At 31.9% G+C, this 18,569-nt stretch overlaps 1 protein-coding gene across 1 annotated transcript; it reads right to left on the bottom strand.

The window, feature by feature from the left end:
• Positions 1-17,181: 17,181 nt before the first annotated feature.
• On the bottom strand, positions 17,182-18,563 carry LOC111384842 (WUSCHEL-related homeobox 4-like). Its single transcript, XM_023009172.1, has 3 exons — positions 18,132-18,563; positions 17,698-17,985; positions 17,182-17,488 (listed from the first exon to the last, which is right to left on the bottom strand). Exons 1-3 carry the CDS (start codon positions 18,384-18,386, stop codon positions 17,345-17,347), a joined length of 687 nt encoding a protein of 228 aa, XP_022864940.1. The 5' UTR covers positions 18,387-18,563; the 3' UTR covers positions 17,182-17,344.
• Positions 18,564-18,569: the final 6 nt, after the last annotated feature.

The raw sequence follows: 18,569 nt of genomic DNA, 5'->3' as shown, positions 1-18,569 counted from the left end.
TATGTGGGCAAACCCTAATTGTGATTTTCAACCTATTTTACAATCCTAAACAACCTCAAGCAGATCATATTATAAATACTCAATTCATATTTCATCCTAAAAGTGTGTTGAGTCTTCATTCATTCCAATGAACACTTTGTTGAAGATCAATTTACAATCCATAATTCTCTTGCCTCAACCACAAGATCAAAACAATAAAATACCAAAATATCAAACACCAATAAAATCTTTTACCAAATAACCTTCAGAGTTCTAAAAATTGAGAGAGATGATTGGAGTTCTAGTTTATGAATGAGTTCATTCTTGATAATCCATGAGAAGAAAAAGAAGTCCAGAGGTTTCGGAAGGTGCTGGAGTGCACAATCAAAGAGTTCTTCGGTATTTATAGGTCAGGTGCTCTAAGTCTACTAAGATTTAGTTGTGTCTGGATCAATTGTAAGTCAAATCTTTTCTAGTAGATCTTTTACTGGCAAGGAGTACCTGGAGGTTTCTCTCTCTCTCTCTCTCTCTCTCTTAAAGAGCTCTTCAAGTGATCTTACATCGTAAACAAATTTCTATGTTGATTTACTTTGTTATTTTGATCTATTTGCTTGATTGATTATTGAATTTATTTTAAACTTCATCTAGATCCATTAATTTGGGACTTGTTGCATGCTATTGTTTGTTTAATTTTAATTTTGCATATTACACCTATTCACAATCCTCTAAGTGTTAGTTGGGTCAAACTTCGATTATTTCGGCTCATATTAATAGAGAAATCCGTTTGGGCTGAAGATTGAGTCACGTTCCCACTAACCTATATCTTTTTTTTTTCTTTTTTTTTTTAAATACTCATTTAGCAGATCATGACAAAATTTTCTAACCTTTTCAATCTCAAGATCCGAAACTTCAAATTCCGTAAATCATTGGAAAATAACAACCAGCCAACTTTATTTTGAATCTTAGATCCAACATACTAGTCAACGGCCAAAATTCCATGAATTTCACTCCACTATGTTTCAAATTTTCAATCAATTATCATTTTGATTTCATCATAAGGAGATTTCGTCCAATCGTAAATTGATAGCTTTATCTCATTAATATACAAAAACAAAGATTGGATGTTGGATACGCACTCCCAGAAAATAGGTCCATCATATAAACAAAACACCTCCAAACTTCCAGACATTTCATTCGCCAAATTTCAATCTTCATCACTAGGCAAACATTTATAGTGACTCTTGTTGCTTTAGTCGAAGAAAAAAATTCCTATACGGTAAAGCACTATGAAGCATTAAGAATGTAGAGTTCCACTTAGTTTTGCTATCAAGTGCTAACTTTTTGAAACATGGGATTTTCCATTGATGTACAAAAATCTCATACTTTTTTACTCTTTTTTGTGTTGCTATCCAATATGTAACACTGTCCCAAATTTTCTCGACACTCGTGTTGATGATATCCAAACCTTCCTTTACTATCAAGCTCAATATTTGTGCACTAAAACGCATATGAAAAAATTCACCATTTACCAAAAGTGAACTACTGAGTAGCTTATCTAAAAGAATGTTGATTTTGGCATAATTTATATTACGATTATCGATAGTCAATCGAAACTAACGATAGATATTCCAATCCAATAAGCAGTTCACGTGTGCGGACACGACACATATATGAACTTGTATTTAAAATGAAACAGCAAAATCACAACAAAATTAAGTTTAGATAGTACATGAAAATAATCTAAGTTATTTTCTACAATATCAGAGCACCTCATAATTCGACTTTGAAGTCTCCAATTATCATCTATAAAATTCATGGTAATAGCCATGAGTACCTTCTTTTGCTTAGAAGTCAACATGTGTGTAGTGATTGCAATTTCGCTACCGTTCCTCACCAATAAGCTAACTACTTTAATTTCTTGTAATCATAAATTTTCTAAATATTATTAAGGCTATAGTGTTACAAGAAAAAGCCTTAAATAATGGTTGCATAGTATTCACGAATCTTTTAAAAATCCATTATGTTCAACCTTTGAAAGGGGATACTCATGCAAAATTATCATATTTCTAAGTTCTCTGTGAGTTTTCTTCTTGATTAAAAGAATAAGTGAAAATCATCATATTTCTAAGTTCTCTGTGAGTTTTCTTCTTGATTAAAAGAATAAGTGAAAATCATCATATTTCTAAGTTCTTTCTGAGTTTTCTTCTTGATTAAAAGAATAAGTACCCATTAATGAAACCTTTCTGTTGCTTCCTTTATTGGATTCAATATTTCCTGCCTAATGTCTTGACAAGGAAATCTAAAACTTTCTTGAAGAATTTTTTCTTCCAAAAAAGACTCTTATTTGAAACTTGAGGCTCGTTTCCTTTTATACTTGAGATATCGGACTTGAAAAATTATTGAACTTGGTTGAGGGATCTTCAAAGATAATGATTATAATAATATCTGTTCTTATAATAGTAGTAGTCTGCTTTGAATTTTTGTCGTATTCTCCTCGCTTTGATTAAAAAATCTACTTTAATAAAGTTGTTTTATTAAAGTGTTGTCCTTAACTGTCGTTAGAGCTGGTAAAAATAACTTTTGAGGTGGCAATTCATTTGAAACAGTACGATTCTTGAATTATGAACACGATATTTTCTATATCCATCCAGATAACTGGATCCATATAGTCATTTTGAATGCTTTTGAGTTTTTTAGGCAAGTGGTTCATCAATATCCAACCCATAGCAATAATCTTCATTGTTCTGAGTATAGCCTGTTTCTGAATCTGATTGGGAAGAGTCTGATTTTGATTTCTTTGAAGAGGCTTAAGCTAAATTGGCAATTTTTCCAGATATTATTGTCAATTCTTTTGGAGTCTTGCACTGATTGAGCATGGCTAGAAGCTTTGATTTTTTTTTTATTTTTTTTTTTGTAAGAAAATCGACATTTTTTTTTAAATCTTTTTTAGAAGTTTTTGGAACGCCGATATTTTTATGTTCTTGAATCCATAAGTTAATAGCCAGGGGAAACAGCAGTTTTCTCATGAAATTTTGACCACCACTTAATCTCGAATCTCCGAACAATCTTTTTTACATTGAATTCAAAGACTAAATTTTAAATAATGTGGAAATCCAAGCAGAAAATCCATGATACTTTGAGATTTAATGCAAATTCAAATAAAAGATTTTCTTGAGGTTTTAAAATCGTTTTGCCTAATTTTTGAAGTGTTCGAATCCTTGAGAGTAAGGACTAGGTAAAATGTTTTTATTCACGACCAAAATAATCGAACCAAATTTAAAACAATTTTGGAAAACCTGTTGGACAAGCTTGATGGAAAAGAATAAACCAAGAGTGAGTCACTGATATAAATAATAATAATAATAATAATAATAATAATAATAATAATAATAATAATAATAATAAAATTGAACCAAGCTTCTTAGTAATCAATATAATTGAAATGAGATTTGAATGTATCATCTTTTGATAATTTTAGTCGCTTCTCATCCCATGGGTGTTGTCCCTAGTCATCATAAGTCAAAACCATTTGAATTGAAATTTTGGTAAAGTCAATTTGTTTTGAATTTTGAGAGTTTGGGTATGAGTTATTATGGCAGATCCAGATTTAATTATGATAGCTTCATAATTAGCCCTGGTGTTTTTTATGTTTGTTGGCATGAAATAGAAGAATATGATCTTTGTAGATTATTAGAGGATGATCCTTTAAAAATCATCTTAATATGTCCATCTGGAAACTATACAATTTGATTTGAAAGTCCTTCAGATTGAAAATTCCATGGTAACCTTTTAGGAATCTTTGTATTGGAATGATGTGGGTTGACTTCTACAAGAAGACTTTCTTCTTTTGGAGATGAGCAAAGAGCTTGAATATTAAGTTGAGTGTTCACAAACTTATAATATATCCTGTATATTACAGCAAATGCATTTATATGTGTGTGTGTGTGGAATCAAACATAATTAAACAACAAAAATATGGTACAATAGAATGATGGAGATGGACGAGGTAGCGAGTACTATACATGAATTCATATTTCATATTTCAGTATATCTGTAGAACCAAATATACAACCTAAAATAGATTTTGATTAAGCTCATAATGCCGAAATTGGAGTACAAAACTATAATAAAAACAAAATAGAGAGACTTACCCATCCAATTTCGTTGTGATTGGAATTTGAATTTGAGGAAATGGAATGAAAATAGAGGAAAGATTGTATTAGTTCTAATTTCAATAGAACTTAGGATTACAATTGCTGTCACTCACCTCTAATCTATCTGAAAGCTGAATATGATATTGTGTAAAGGTGAAATCGGGAATAAATTCTCTGATTATTGGGGTTGAGCTTATTAGTAATAGGTTATTTAACTAGGATGGTGCCTCGGATATTATATTTGGATTTTAAATGAGTTAGGAAGTGAAGCAGGTAGCATATTTCCCGTACCCATCTCGGGAAGCATCGGTTGCCTTGTACTTGTGGAGAATCTCCATCTCGTTCATGATGAAGCTCTATGGATATCAAGTTTACTAAATTTTTTTTTCCATCCTAGATAGTTGGGTTAAGCCAATGTAGGAAGCTATTGACACGAGTGCTGATTCTGTACATATGCATTATTTTTAACCAACTTGACAAAACTAGGTATGTATCTTTTAGAAATTTGATCCCAAATAAGTGTTTCAATTAAAAGCATTGCACTAATCTTGGCACAAAAGGGAAAAAAGATGCCATATTTCATGAGTGAAGGCTGCACTATAAAAGGTAACTATAATGCTACCTATTGAAAATCACAAAATAAAAAAAAATAAAAAAACATGAAATGAAAAACTCAAAAAGGATCAAAGCTAATACATGAAACAGAACACGACCATGAAATTTGAAAAAAGTAAGTGCATAAAACAGAATATATGCAACAACTTCGAAAGAAGAAATTTCATGAAACTGTAGATGCATTATAAGCCTAATTAAGTTGTGAACATTTAGCTTAGGGAGTTAGATTTTTAGGAAGGATTATTAGCCTAGTTGAAACTTGAAAATTGAAACAATCAAAATTTAGGAGAATCGTCACATGTCAAAGTAGTAACTTCCATTGATAAGATACAACCAAATTAGAGAGGAAAATGAAATACTGTTGTGATTTTAACCTTAAGATAAACACACAACGTAAGAATTTGAAAACAAGCTTGAGGCTGTATATCTTCGTAGTGAGATAGGATATATTAGACTGTTGAGGATCAAAATAGATTCAACTTATGAGTTTATGGTGATTGAGTTGACTAAACACAAACATGTCGATTTATCATTGGATAAGTTAAAATTGGTTGTAAAGTCTTACATAAATTTTGCAATCTTACATAAAATGTGAGTTAAAACAAGCTGTCTAACTATGTTGATTTATATCTTAATTCGTTTGTTTGATTAAACAGATATTTTGTTTGATGATAAATAAATATTCAAATTTGGGGTAATTTAATAAGTGTAATTTCTACGCAATTTTAGGCCGTCAAAGCTGGACTTTTGGGAGTACTTTTGTGTAATTATTACTTAATACTGAATATATATTGCTTGTTTCGGAGAAATTCGACGTTTGACAACTTTAAGAGAAAATGGAGAAAATGATGTGAATTGTGCATAAATTAGAAGATGAGGACCAAAACGGTATGATTTCAAAGATAAAGAACTTTAATTAAGCTTAGGGATTTAAGTCGGATGGGAAGTTAAACCAAATCACTAAGATGAAACGGCTAAAAGAAGACTGTTGCAGCAGAATGTAATTACAGTAGCCTATGTGATCACAAGCCTAGGGTACGATTGCACAGCGTTGTCTGATAGGGGAAAAAAATTATGTTTCCTATATTCAGTTGAACTCTTCATGGAAGGCGATTGTCTTACGATTTTAACCTACTTGGGAATGTCAAATTCATAGTTTTTAAAACTTGGAGAAGAGAACTAGGGTGAAACAACACAATTAACATCTAAGTTTGAAGATTTGTGGGTCGAGATTAAAGATTAAAGCAAGAAAAAAATCCGGGATTTAATTGAAGACTCCATTGAAGTAATTCAATGAGGCAATATTGATTCTCTATCATCACTTTGCGATTATAATTTTCGGGTGATGAATACTCAACTCTTTTCATGTTTTAATGTTTTAGCATGCTAGGCTAAACTCATTAGTTTTGGAATGATGATGTAAACGATTAGTTTTTAATTTTAATTCAAGGCTTCATCTTTTAATTCATATTTTTGTTAATTGATTCATATCATGTGTTTAATGCTCATAATCACCTTTCTAACAAATAAGTTACTTGTTTTATCTTTGAGCGATAGGTTAGCTCATCGTGATGGCCTTATAGACGTTAGGGATAACTGTTTATGTTTATGTAATCAATAGAGATAATCTTTTATTTATTGTATGTTCTAATTATTTGAATTTAAGATATGGATATTTTGGATCGTACGTAGAAACATGTTTAGCTTTGCTTCGGAAAAGGATGTTAAATATTGTAGGATTATCGATTGTCAATCTATTCATAAATTAGATTAAAAAATAAAAGTTAAGGACTATAACATAGGTTAATGGTGTAAGATCTCTAGCACATTTCCATTTAATAATATTCTAATCTCATTTCCATTTGTAGAGAGTTTTAACTAATAGTAGTTTCATTGCATAAAACATCAAACTGTTTGTTTATTCGATTTTGAGCATGAATTGATAAAATTGAATTTAAAGAATAAATACTTGTGGGAACAATACTCGTACTCATTTTATACTATTACTTGTCGATGATCCTATATGCTTGCAGAATTTTGCCGAACAGGCAAAACTTGCACAAGAATAGAGTGGAGATGGTGCATTGAATGGCCTGAAAATGCCTCTTCCCCTCGTCCTAATCTACCTCATTAAAGTCTTATTCTTCCATTCTTGCTCTAGCAATGATTAGGGCTCCCTTTCATGAATGGCCCAATTGTTCAAGGCATCTGTCCTTTGAAATCTCACAACATATTACTCTTTCAGTTTACCATTGTTGTCTTCTATAATAAAGATTTATTGTATAATTTGATAAATGTGTTTTTCCTCATGAGTTATACACATATTTAACTTGATTATGTGCTAAATCTTACGAGTATAGAACAATTTTTATGCGTTTATTAGTGTTGTTTTAAAGGTTAAGAAATGTGATGTAAAAATGGTGCTAAAGTGAACAACCAAACCAAGGACGAGTTTTGGGACAGTAAATCAACGTCCAAGCTCCGAAAACCAAGTACACAAGTGCTATGGATAATGAGAAAAGCAAATTTTGATAGAGAGGCGGAGCTTAGGCATTGCGCTCAAAGCGCCCAGGCGCTATTCTAGCGCTTAGGTACTGTATGCATAGCTCCTATGCATTGCACCGTGTTTCATCACAGTGCTTAGGCATTGCTTCCTAGTGCTTAGGTACTGCGCCACCTTTTTTAGGGTTACACCGTTTTGGCCCATGAAAAGCCCATAAAGATTATAAATTTAGGGGGGACGTGAAGGGAGTATAAATATGAGAACTTAGGACTTCAGAAGGGAGATTCCACATATCGAGATACATAGAACACAATTTGAGAATTAGAAAGCAAATTCAAGAGGGGAAAAACAACAATTCGAAGGATTGAAATCAAGATTTGAAACGAGAAAAGAAACTTGATGCAAAATTCATCCATTTGTCTACATCTCAAATTAAAATCCAATGATGTACTTCATTGTTGTTATTTGTTCTTCTTCATCTATCATGAGTAGCTAAACCTTATATTAGGACGCAGCATGTACCCTTTATTTTTTTTATTCAAGGTTCTTGTTCGTTTATTGTAGATGTGTTGATTTTACTACGAGTTTAATGCATTAAATTACTTGATCACTAATTTGATGATTTTTTTGAATCTTTTGTGAATTGAGAGATGAGTTTGAGAATTAGACCATGTAGTAAAATCCAGTAAATTAGTATAATGTGTAAAGACACTTATACTGATTATTGCATTTATATATGAATTCTTAAAACTAATAGTGTAACGACTCGGACCTCTTGCCCAAGCCGTTAGCTAACATCTTGGGCGAGAGGTCTGGGCCGTTACAAATAGTTCATTTAATAAAGTTTGATTCGCTTAGAAATATGGAATTGAATTAGTTAAATATGCTGAATGAGAACTCGTGAGGGGTAAATTGAATACAATAGAAGAATTCCAACGAACACTACACTAGATGTGAATCTTGAATTAAGATTTGAAGGTGATCAATAGGTAAAATTGTTATGCTCTAATATCCATCTCATATTTGAATCTTCAACCTATCTTTTTGGACAAGTATTTACAACAAAACAACAATTACAACTATTTGTTTATATTTGTTAAATAATAGTTAAAAATATTAAATTAGGTATTAAAGTATAATATTCGTGGGAACGATAATTCGAACTAAGAGGTTCATTATATTACTGTTTGACATCGTATACTTGCGATAGGAAAAACGCAACAACTTAGCAATTTAAAATTTTAGCACTTGCAGCAATACATCATCATAAATATGAAATTTGGACTTGGAGAACTAATACATTATGTTATGAAATAATTATTGTTCATCAAGACTCCAAGTCAACCACAAAAGGGCTCATTGCATACCCACGTGTTAATATTCATAGCTCAGCTTTCAAGGCAAATAAAAGTAAAGATGCCTTGACCAACGAAGCACCATATAGCAACAAGATACGCAAACCATAACCATTGGCTAAAAATACGATTTAAGGTCTTGACAACCACAGGTCTAAAGGCCTCGGACTGTGCCTTTGATATGGGTGACATTAGTGTGAATTCTGGGGGGGAAAAAAAAACTCAATCTGTGGACACAATGAATTACTTGATAAATGTCATAAAAGGACATATCTTAACAAAATTCAAAAATTGGACTTAGTTATGACTTCCAACACAATAATAAGGGGATGTCAACTCATAAGATGATCGATAAGTCCCAAAACTTTCTATAAATAAGCACATCTGTCTTTTTCATTTTTTTTACAAAAAACTTGACCGGTGGCTTTAAAAAAAAAAAAAAATTCTATTTTTTATATCAACACTATGTTTATCCTAGTAATGATATTTGTATCTTGTTAGTTGTTCCAATGGTCACTGAATTTAGGTTCATATTTTCAATTGGTTATTGAAGTTTAAATTATTGAATTTTGATCACTGAATCTAGGTCCATGTCTTTGATTGCTCACTGAAGTTTAAAATATCGAATTTTGACTACTGAACTTTCGAAAATGTTGTACGTTACTCACTGTAAACTCGACATTTTTCAAAATTCAAAATTAATGCTAGTGAGTAACGTACAATATTTTTCAAAGTTTAGTGGTCAAAACTCGACATTTTAAACTTTAGTGAGCAATCGAAGATATGTACCTAAGTTCAGTGATGAAGACTCGACATTTTAAATTTCAATGACCAATCAAAGACATGGATCTTAGTTCAGTGACCATTGGAACAATTAATTCTTGACAACTCGACGTAAAAACGCTTAGAAAATTAGTTATGATTCAAATGCCAAGATTTTTCATTACTTGCTCCTTGATCACATCTGTCATCTTTGTAAAACTCTATATGCCCTTAAGTAGGCTATGCGAGTTTGGTACCCTGAGCTACATGGTTATATTTTACAAGTTAGATTCACCGATTTCTCAATAAGATTGCTCTCAATTTAATTATTCCAAAAATGGCATAATCATGTATTTACTTGTCTATATTGATGATTTGATTATAATTGGTCGCCGCTCTAAAAATATTGATATGTTCATTATACAAGCCATAAGAGATGATTTACGCCACCCAAGATCTACTTTAGAAGACTAAGCTCATGACACTCATGATAAAGGAGGTCATACACTCAATCAAGTACAAATTAGATGCAAACCCTAAAATATCATACTAGACCTTAGTAGCTTTCCTCATCAAATAGAAAATGTATGCCCCGCCTAGTAAATACATAGTGGCGGAAGCATGACAGCCATGAGTAAATGATGTATAGCCTCCAATCAAAAACTAAGAAAATGCCTAATGAGTAGTTTGTGAGACACAAGATTGTAAAGAACTTGGACAATCAAACATTCCAAACAATTGAAAATTTTGACATTAATAATAATAATAATAATCTAACTTCTCTTAAAAATGGAAAGGAGGTGACACTATTCATTGAACAGTAAATGAATCCCATGTTATTGTACAAAATGTAAAATGACTTTTTTTTTTTGTCTTCTTTATTTCCATCACGCATCACCTCCTCTTCACATAACCGTCCATATCAGTCATTTTTTCCTGGCTTCCTCCATTTCTCAAAGGAACCTCCCATGCTTCTTTCCTTCATTCTCCCCTTTCTTCTATTTATTTCTTCTTTTCTTTTCTTTTATTTTGTTTTCCAAATATTTTGTCTATATGGTATTTAATTTCGTCTTCTCAGTGCTTAACATTCTAAAAGTTCTAACCCTCTATTTTTTTTCCTTTTACAGAGGTTTGAAACTTCCATCATAGAACAATCGAAAAAAGAATTATTGAAACAAGGTTTTTGGTAAGTAATATAGATTTTTACTATGAATTGAATGTAGGTTTGATTTTATTGTGTGGTTTTATGTTGATTTAGAGGGGTATTATCATTTTGTTTTAATCATTCCCCAAAGACTAAGGATTTTATTTTATTTTACAAGGCAAGCCAGGAATTATGGTGAAAGATGAAGTGGTTCTAATGGATCATTTGGGTTGGAAAAAAGCCCACGTCTTGAATTTTTAATGATGTTTGGTTTTTTATTTTTATTATGTTGTTGAAAGGTAAATAGCGTACATTTCTTGTTTGTTTCTTTAAGAATGCCTTCTGGTGATAGAGAATATGGATTAATAATAGTGTATTTTCTTCTATAAGTTAGAAAACCACAAAGAAAATATATATATATAAACTCCTCCACATAATTCAGAGAGTTCAAGTGAACTCTCTAGATTGTCCGGAGACTTCAAGTCTCCAACTCTCTGCACTGTGCTGCTACCCTCCGAATAGTGTGGAAAGTTCACGTGAACTCTCCAGACAATGCTCCAGTGCGGAGCATTGCTTGCTCCGCCAATTTTTTATTTATTTATTATTTTTTCCATCACTACAAATCCGTCTCCAAAAACCTCTCTCTCTATTCATCAGTTCAACTCTTTTCTTCCTATCTCTTTATATATTATTTCAAATTCTCTTAATCGATCCAAGAATATAATATTGTTATGGCAAGGGCAACAAGAAGCTAGTGAAGAAGCTAATAGAGAAAAAGGGTCAAGAAATTTCTCTTCTCCGCATTATCCCATATTCCAACCATGAAATGTAAAAGAACAGGATTGAAGAAAAATCAAATAAAACGGTGCTTTTGTTGGAATTTTAACTTTCTTTGGGCGAATCTATTTCATAGCACTTCTGGGATGAATTTAAAATTTTTGTTAATTATTTTAAATTTCTGGTACAACATTTCTTAACATTTTGCTCAATTATGTTTTCAATTTGGTTGCATAGTATTGATTCATATTCTTTGGCAAAAATCGTTTGACAGGTGTTTCCCTATATATGTTTGAGCTTCAGATTTTTTGTAATTTAGGTTTTAGATTGAGCTTGGTTTTAATTACATATTATGATCAAAATGTGACTTCAATGAAATGTTGAAGAGAGAGAAGGAGGCCACTGATCATAATGTTTGGTTTTTAAATGTTTGACTTTTAATTGATCAAAATGCAAGAAATGATTTTTCATTTTTTCCCCTTCTTAACAATAAGATTTTTTTTAAAAAATTTCATAGCATTGTAAATGGCAATTTGCATGTTAGTTTTAATGATCCATACGAAGAGCTCTATGAATTTGGTCGATTTTATCTTCTTAAACATACTAGCCTTTTGTGGGGCTTGTTTATTGATTGACTCGTTGAGAGAAACGAAATTGACTCTTTATTGAGAAAGCAATGAAATGGGCTCAATAATAAGAGAGATAATGAAATTGGTTCAACTATTGAGAGAGGATGAAAAACGAATAGCTTATAAAAAGAGAATGAATTCACTCATTTATGCAGACTGCGACTATCATGTCCCATCTTCTTCTTTTACTTCATAACTCTATTTCCTCTTTTCAGAATAAATGGACTAATTATGAAGTGGCACATATTTTACATTTGAAATTTTTTTTGTCGGTGCAAAATAACTTTGAAGCCATTCTAGAGCAAATTAAACCACTACAATGTCTCTATTAGGAATACAATTGTGCAAATTAATGAATCAAATCTGCATTACTTGGGACTTGGATTTATTTATAATAATGTTGGGCTGTGTAGAAAAATGCTATATCAAAAAATACGTTTTTTGTGTCGTATTTGATTTCCATAAAACTTGTAATGTTGACTGTGAATAATAGCAACTGTCTCTGTAATGTCCTAATAGAAGTGGGTTCATTTACGGCTATATGGTTGTGTCGTCGTCATTTAAACATCAGAAATCATTAATTGTTTTCTATTATTCCATATTCAAAAAAATGACCCCTTTTTTTCTTCATTTCATCTTTCATTCTGAATGGCTTTAGAGAACAAATTATTTTGTTTGAGTTAGTGTTTAACCTGACTTGACGTTGATAAGGACATTACAGAGACAGTTTCTTTTAGAGTTTTAAAATCAGACTACAAAGACACTGGCACTGAACAAAGAGGAATAGATTTAAATTTAAAGAGGTCTTGACTCCAAAGAAAGTGAATACATCAGCCTTTTAGTCACTTTCAATATAATCTTTATTGTGATTGGATGGAATAATAATTAATTATGTGTGTTATTCAATAAGAAAATATCAAAATCTAATCAACCACCCTCATTAATCCAGTAATTTAAGCTGAAGCATTCCAATTTTCAAATAATGATTAAACATAGAATATGATAATAATTACTAATTTCTCCTAATTTTTGCAGGAAGTTTCGACCTACTGCCAAATCTCGTGTCCGAGTTAATTAAATCTTTTGTAGGTAAAGTGGCTAAATGTATATTGATATTTTCTTTATTTTCCAGTTCACATCTGCATTGTTAGTTAGGATTCTGAAGACAATTCTTTAATGAATTTATTCTCTGCTTACGCTTGCAGTGAAAACAGATGATATGATGTTGGTCATATATCTCTCATCCCTTATCTGAAGTGTGATTGCTCTATATAACTTGATAAACAACAAGGTGAGATATTCTTGAATTGTGCCTCAAAGTTTTCTATTTTACTGTCTGTTATTAATAGAACTACTAGATCTATATAAATTTTTGAACCTTGATGTTCATAGTGGATATTCAGTAATCTTTCTTATGCTGGGCTATATCTAATCATGTTGACAATTAACATATTGATTTAATGGTTATTGTTGGGTATATTAATGTCTGTTGGAATTAATGATTATGTTTATGAATCAATTGTAATGCATCATAATATGCTCCCAAGACTCTTGAATAATGCAATAAATCTTCAACATTTTTTCCTTTTTAACATCTACAGTTTCTACACTAACAAAAACACAATAAATACAACATTCTGCAACGCATGTAACAAGGACTAGTAGTAGTAGTAGCAGTAGTAATAATAATAATAATTGTATGTCATTTTTCTCAAAAAACACGATTTGATGTGGGCATTATAATTCTATTCCAATAAATTCTAATTCCAATTGAAGTGTAGAAAATCGGCCAAGAATATCGAGGGTACAAAGAAATTAGATTTATTTCAATTCCATAACCCACTTTAATAATTTGCTTATAATCAAATTGATTTACTAAGCACCAATACTCATCTTATATTAAGCATGAGTCATATAAATCCATTAGTTGATTTTAAATTTAATTCAAATGTTAAAACCCACCATAACTTTATCCACCAATTGATTTATATAACATGTTATTGCTGCTTAACATACGATGAGCATTCATGCTCAGTAGATCATTCATGTATGTATGTATGTATGTATGTGTGTGTGTGTGTAATTACTTTTAAGCTCATCCATACATGTAGCATCTCTTATTGTTAAATTAATTCATTTATTTTCAGTTTTAATAGATAAAATTTATTTATTATAAAATTTACTTATTTAGTTATAAGTGAACTTTTTAAACTTAACCAAATTTTCATGAATTAAAATACCTAATTTGTTAGGAAGCTATTTGATTGCACAAAAGTGAATGAAATGAATATGTAACTATCGTGGAGTCTTTAATTGAATTTAGACAATTGGACATTGACCTTGGGGTTGGAGTTGGGCTGAGGACTGAGGATGGCTGGGCTAAAGTGAGTGTTTGGGCTGACCTTGAGAATGAATTATTGGGAAATATATATAACTACAAACCTTTAAAAATACACTTTCAACCTAACAAACTCGTTAAATTTTTCTAAAAATCACTTTGCATTAATTAAATAGTTTTTATTATATACAATTTATAGTCTTGGTTACGTACTAGTTACAATCACATAACGTCACAATCATAAATTGAAATTTTTTTTAGATTATATTTTGTTATCGACCACGAATTATCAAATTAATTATTGATGACTTATTTCTTGATAACAAATTGGTAAAGACTTATTTTTTGATCCAATTATCATATTTACTTGATCATAATGTATTATTGATAAAAAATTATCAAACTAATTGATGACAATTTTCCAATTATTTAATCACAAATTATCCGTCAACTCCTTCACCTTACCCTATTCCCACCCCAAACCTACTCCACCACCTCCACCTCCACCTCCAACAAACACCACTACCACCATCGCATCGCCGCCACCACCACCTACACGAACACACCCACATAGCTGTTCTTCTTTCCTTGCAAAATCACCGCGCACCATAGATCACAAGAAGCGGCCCTGTTGAACAAATTGCAGGTAGCATCCCAGCAGATCACAAGAAGAAGCGACGTTGGTCGCCACTGTGCAATGTGCAAACGTGCTATTGAGCATTGCACAATGGTTGCCGCCAGTGGTGGGTGTGGGCGACAAGGACGAGGACCTATGGAGCTCAATTTTTGTGATATGGGGTGAAAATAAATTAGGGTTTGTGGTGTGGAGATCGGGTGGGTGGATGGGGCCGAGACATGCTCCCTATATCTACCATGATCTTCATGCCTTTAATATGCTAATTCGACTAGCAAAAAAGTTGACTGAATCTCGACAAGTGCCTACATTGTATTTCTAGATAATAGCCCAATGTGCTGCATGATCATCCATTGAAGCAGAGTATCGAGTCATCGCATGAATTACTGCTGAAATATGTAGGGTGCAATCACTTCTTCACGAGTTACTTATATCTCTATCACATCCACCAGTTGTGCATTGTGATAGCATTGGAACAACTTATATTTGTGCCAACACAATTTTCCAATTCTGAATTAAATACTGAGATTTATTTCAATTTTTTCTTGATGAAGTTTAAAGCCATCAGCTACTAGTTTCTCATGTCACTTTCACCGATCCGCTCGACTATGCTTAATCCAAACAACTATTTACACAACAATTTCTTCTTCTATGATCAATGCTTGGTGTTTTCGATGAAAACAAAATCTTGTGGAGACATATTAGGAAAGTAAATTGACAGCCTTAATTTGTGATATAATCAATTGTAATTTAGGATTGACTGTACAGCTCCACGCCTCTCGCAATGTATATATACCTTGCTGCATATGCAATTAGAATTTATAATAATAAGAGACGTGAAAAACTCTCTTTCTATTATTGTCGTTATGACCATCATTGTAACTTCTTATATTTACTTACGATTCTTTACCCACCATATATATCATTAAGCGGCTTTTAGCTTCTGCGTCAGTTTTCAAATTATAATAATTCTTTTTATCAATTTAATAATTTAATTTTTAAATGAAGTGTTTCAATAATTTCATCCATTTTCTTCTGTTGCACTTCTTCCACAACATAAAGTCACCAATGAAAAGAATGGATCTGTCTCTCTCTCCACCCACATAATGCTCGACAAATGACCTAACTACTTTAAATTTCGGGTGATATTCCCTCCAAAATGTTTTGTCTGCAATAGATTTTTTGGCCCCACATAACACTACAAAAATTCAAAGTCTACATTGCCATGTTACCTTATTAAAGTCTTACCAGAAATTAGTTATATAAAACTAAATTATTCCATGAAATAATGTAAGAGACTAAGCAGGGTCCCGTTTGTTTCTCATTAGTGTAAGATTGAGAATGAAAAATATAGTCGTTACGAACTCCACACAAGAGATAAAAATTTAAATATTATCTTGATGTGATAAATAACGATCATATTTTTTATTTTAATGACCAAATAATGGGAAACAAACAGGGACTAAGCAATTTTATAACTTAAATTATAAGTGAGATTTGGAGTCTGAAGAAGAAAAAATATTGTAGGTGCGTAGACTTTGGTGTCCGACAATCACTTTTAACCTAAAATCTTTGTTTACAAGTGCCATATAGTCAAAAGGATATATCTCACGGGACAAATAATTATAACAACATACCATGTTTTTCTCATCTAAAAGTAAATTAAATGTGATAAGAATAAAATTATATATTCATACTTTGTTTTCAACATATTATCTCAAATGCAAATCAGCTTCAGTTTGTCATGGAAAAAAAAGTTTTGATATGTCGAAATTTCTTAATTAGATAAAGGTAAAATTTAAATTTGGTTTTTATATGTTATTCTTAAACCGGTTAAATTTCCTCTTCTAACATAACGTGTTTAAAGCAAACAAAAGTTCTATATCCAACATAAATATTCGGTGTTAGATTTTTTTTATTAAAATAAAAATCTAATTTGTATGTGAGTGATGTACTGAAGACAAAATAAAAATAAAAATTCACGAGAGAAAGAATTCTTTAAAAGAAGGTACTTATTTTCATCTGGAAATTAAATTATACCAGAGGAATGATATTATTATATTTTGTATTCAACACGTCAATCACTTACATGCTAAATTTATTTTCAATCAAAGGCTTGATACATAAAATTTTCATAAAAGAGTAATTGTGATATTGAAATTCAACCGTTATATTCTCTAATACCATGTCGAACAATTTTCATCTAACTTTTAGATGAGACATGCTAATTATAACTTCGTATTGGAGCATCAAAAGTTGTAGACACAATTACTCATTTATAAAATATCGCGTTTCGGATTTTCGATTAAAAGTTAAATTTAAATTTTAAATAAAGCGGTTCAACAGTTGGGACAACCTGGATGAGGACTTGGGGGATACAACTTAACTTTCTTCTTCCTAGAAACATAGAAAGAAAAAAGCAAGAAATAAAAATGTATTCACATGAAAATCCCTTCATCTTCCTTCAGGATGCAAAGGAAAGAGTTTCAGAGTCCTATCTTCTTCCTCTTTACAGTATTCCTTACCCTTTTCCAGGCATTCAAATTTCCATGGTCTGCATTTTCTCTTGCCAGGACTCTCTTCCCTCCCCATGTCTCCCTACAAAATATATTCATTCATGTATGAAACAATTTGTCTTGAAGAGAGTAAGAAAGTTCCTATAAAAACTTAACCCATCAAAGAACGATCAAACTTATTATCAATATGCCCCCAAATCTTCAAAAGCATGATACAAGAACGAATTCTCTAAGAGCTCAAACTTTTAGACGAGATAGTTCAAAATTTTGACACGAGATATAGGTACATACCGCTGTTATTGGGATGGAAGAGGTGTCGATTATAGAAGGTGGTTTTCTTGCACAATGGCTAAGTCCTAGACTACTCCGCTTCTGCTTCTGTCGCTCGCGTGCTTTGTGGTTTTGAAACCAGTAAAACACATTCTTCCCCTCTATTTTTCCATACTTTGCCAGCTGCTCAGTAATTTGTTCAATCTGTTGTGCATTCGGCGTACGCATTCCCCCTCTATACAGCCTCTCCAATAGCCCTATCTGTTCTTGCGTTGGATTCCATCTTGTCCCACCAGGGTTTGTCTCCACCTGCAAAATTTTAAAATTATTCATCATCATACATTTATCTTCTTTAATCTTGCTCAATATTGTTCGGTCCAGTATTGTTCAGTCGAGGATAACATAACAACACGGACAAGTAGCTAGTAAGAGAGCCGAGGTATCTAGAGCATTGCCTGAGCTGATACTCTCTTGTGATCATCCAAGGATTCTATATTTCTACGGCCGGTTTCAGGTCTAATGAAACTCTTGAGATCGAATGGTTCAGTAATGCTGACACCAAGTATTTTGTTCTGATTCGGCCTATCGTGACATATGTCTCCACTATTGGGCAATTTGGGAGCAAGAGGACGCAAACGCTTGTACCCAAGCGTGAGGAATGGTTGTTCCTGCAACTCCCAGAATCCACGTGCAAGCTGATGCACCTTCATTGCTACTTAATTAAGTTCCCAATGAACAAAAATTGATGACAAAGTTTTACTTATATATAACAATATTGAAATCGGATCGAACGGGACAAAATAAAAGGAGAAAAAAGACACTGAAAAATTATGATGAGATTGTGCCTAAAAGAACCAAGACCAAATGATGAGATGAGGTTGACTTTAGATTTT

This window comes from Olea europaea, unplaced genomic scaffold, assembly GCF_002742605.1.
Source record: "Olea europaea var. sylvestris unplaced genomic scaffold, O_europaea_v1 scaffold3023, whole genome shotgun sequence".
Classification (NCBI taxonomy): Eukaryota; Viridiplantae; Streptophyta; class Magnoliopsida; order Lamiales; family Oleaceae; genus Olea; species Olea europaea.
This window is presented reverse-complemented; position numbering and strand designations above follow the sequence as displayed.

Coding starts and splice junctions, on each gene's coding strand:
- LOC111384842 (XM_023009172.1), bottom strand. CDS start 18,386: ATGAAGGTGCATCAGCTTGCACGTGGATTCTGGGAGTTGCAGGAACAA. Junction 17,986..18,131: donor ACAAGAGAGTATCAGCTCAG/GCAATGCTCTAG, acceptor AAAATTTTGCAG/GTGGAGACAAACCCTGGTGG. Junction 17,489..17,697: donor CTTCCATCCCAATAACAGCG/GTATGTACCTAT, acceptor TATATTTTGTAG/GGAGACATGGGGAGGGAAGA.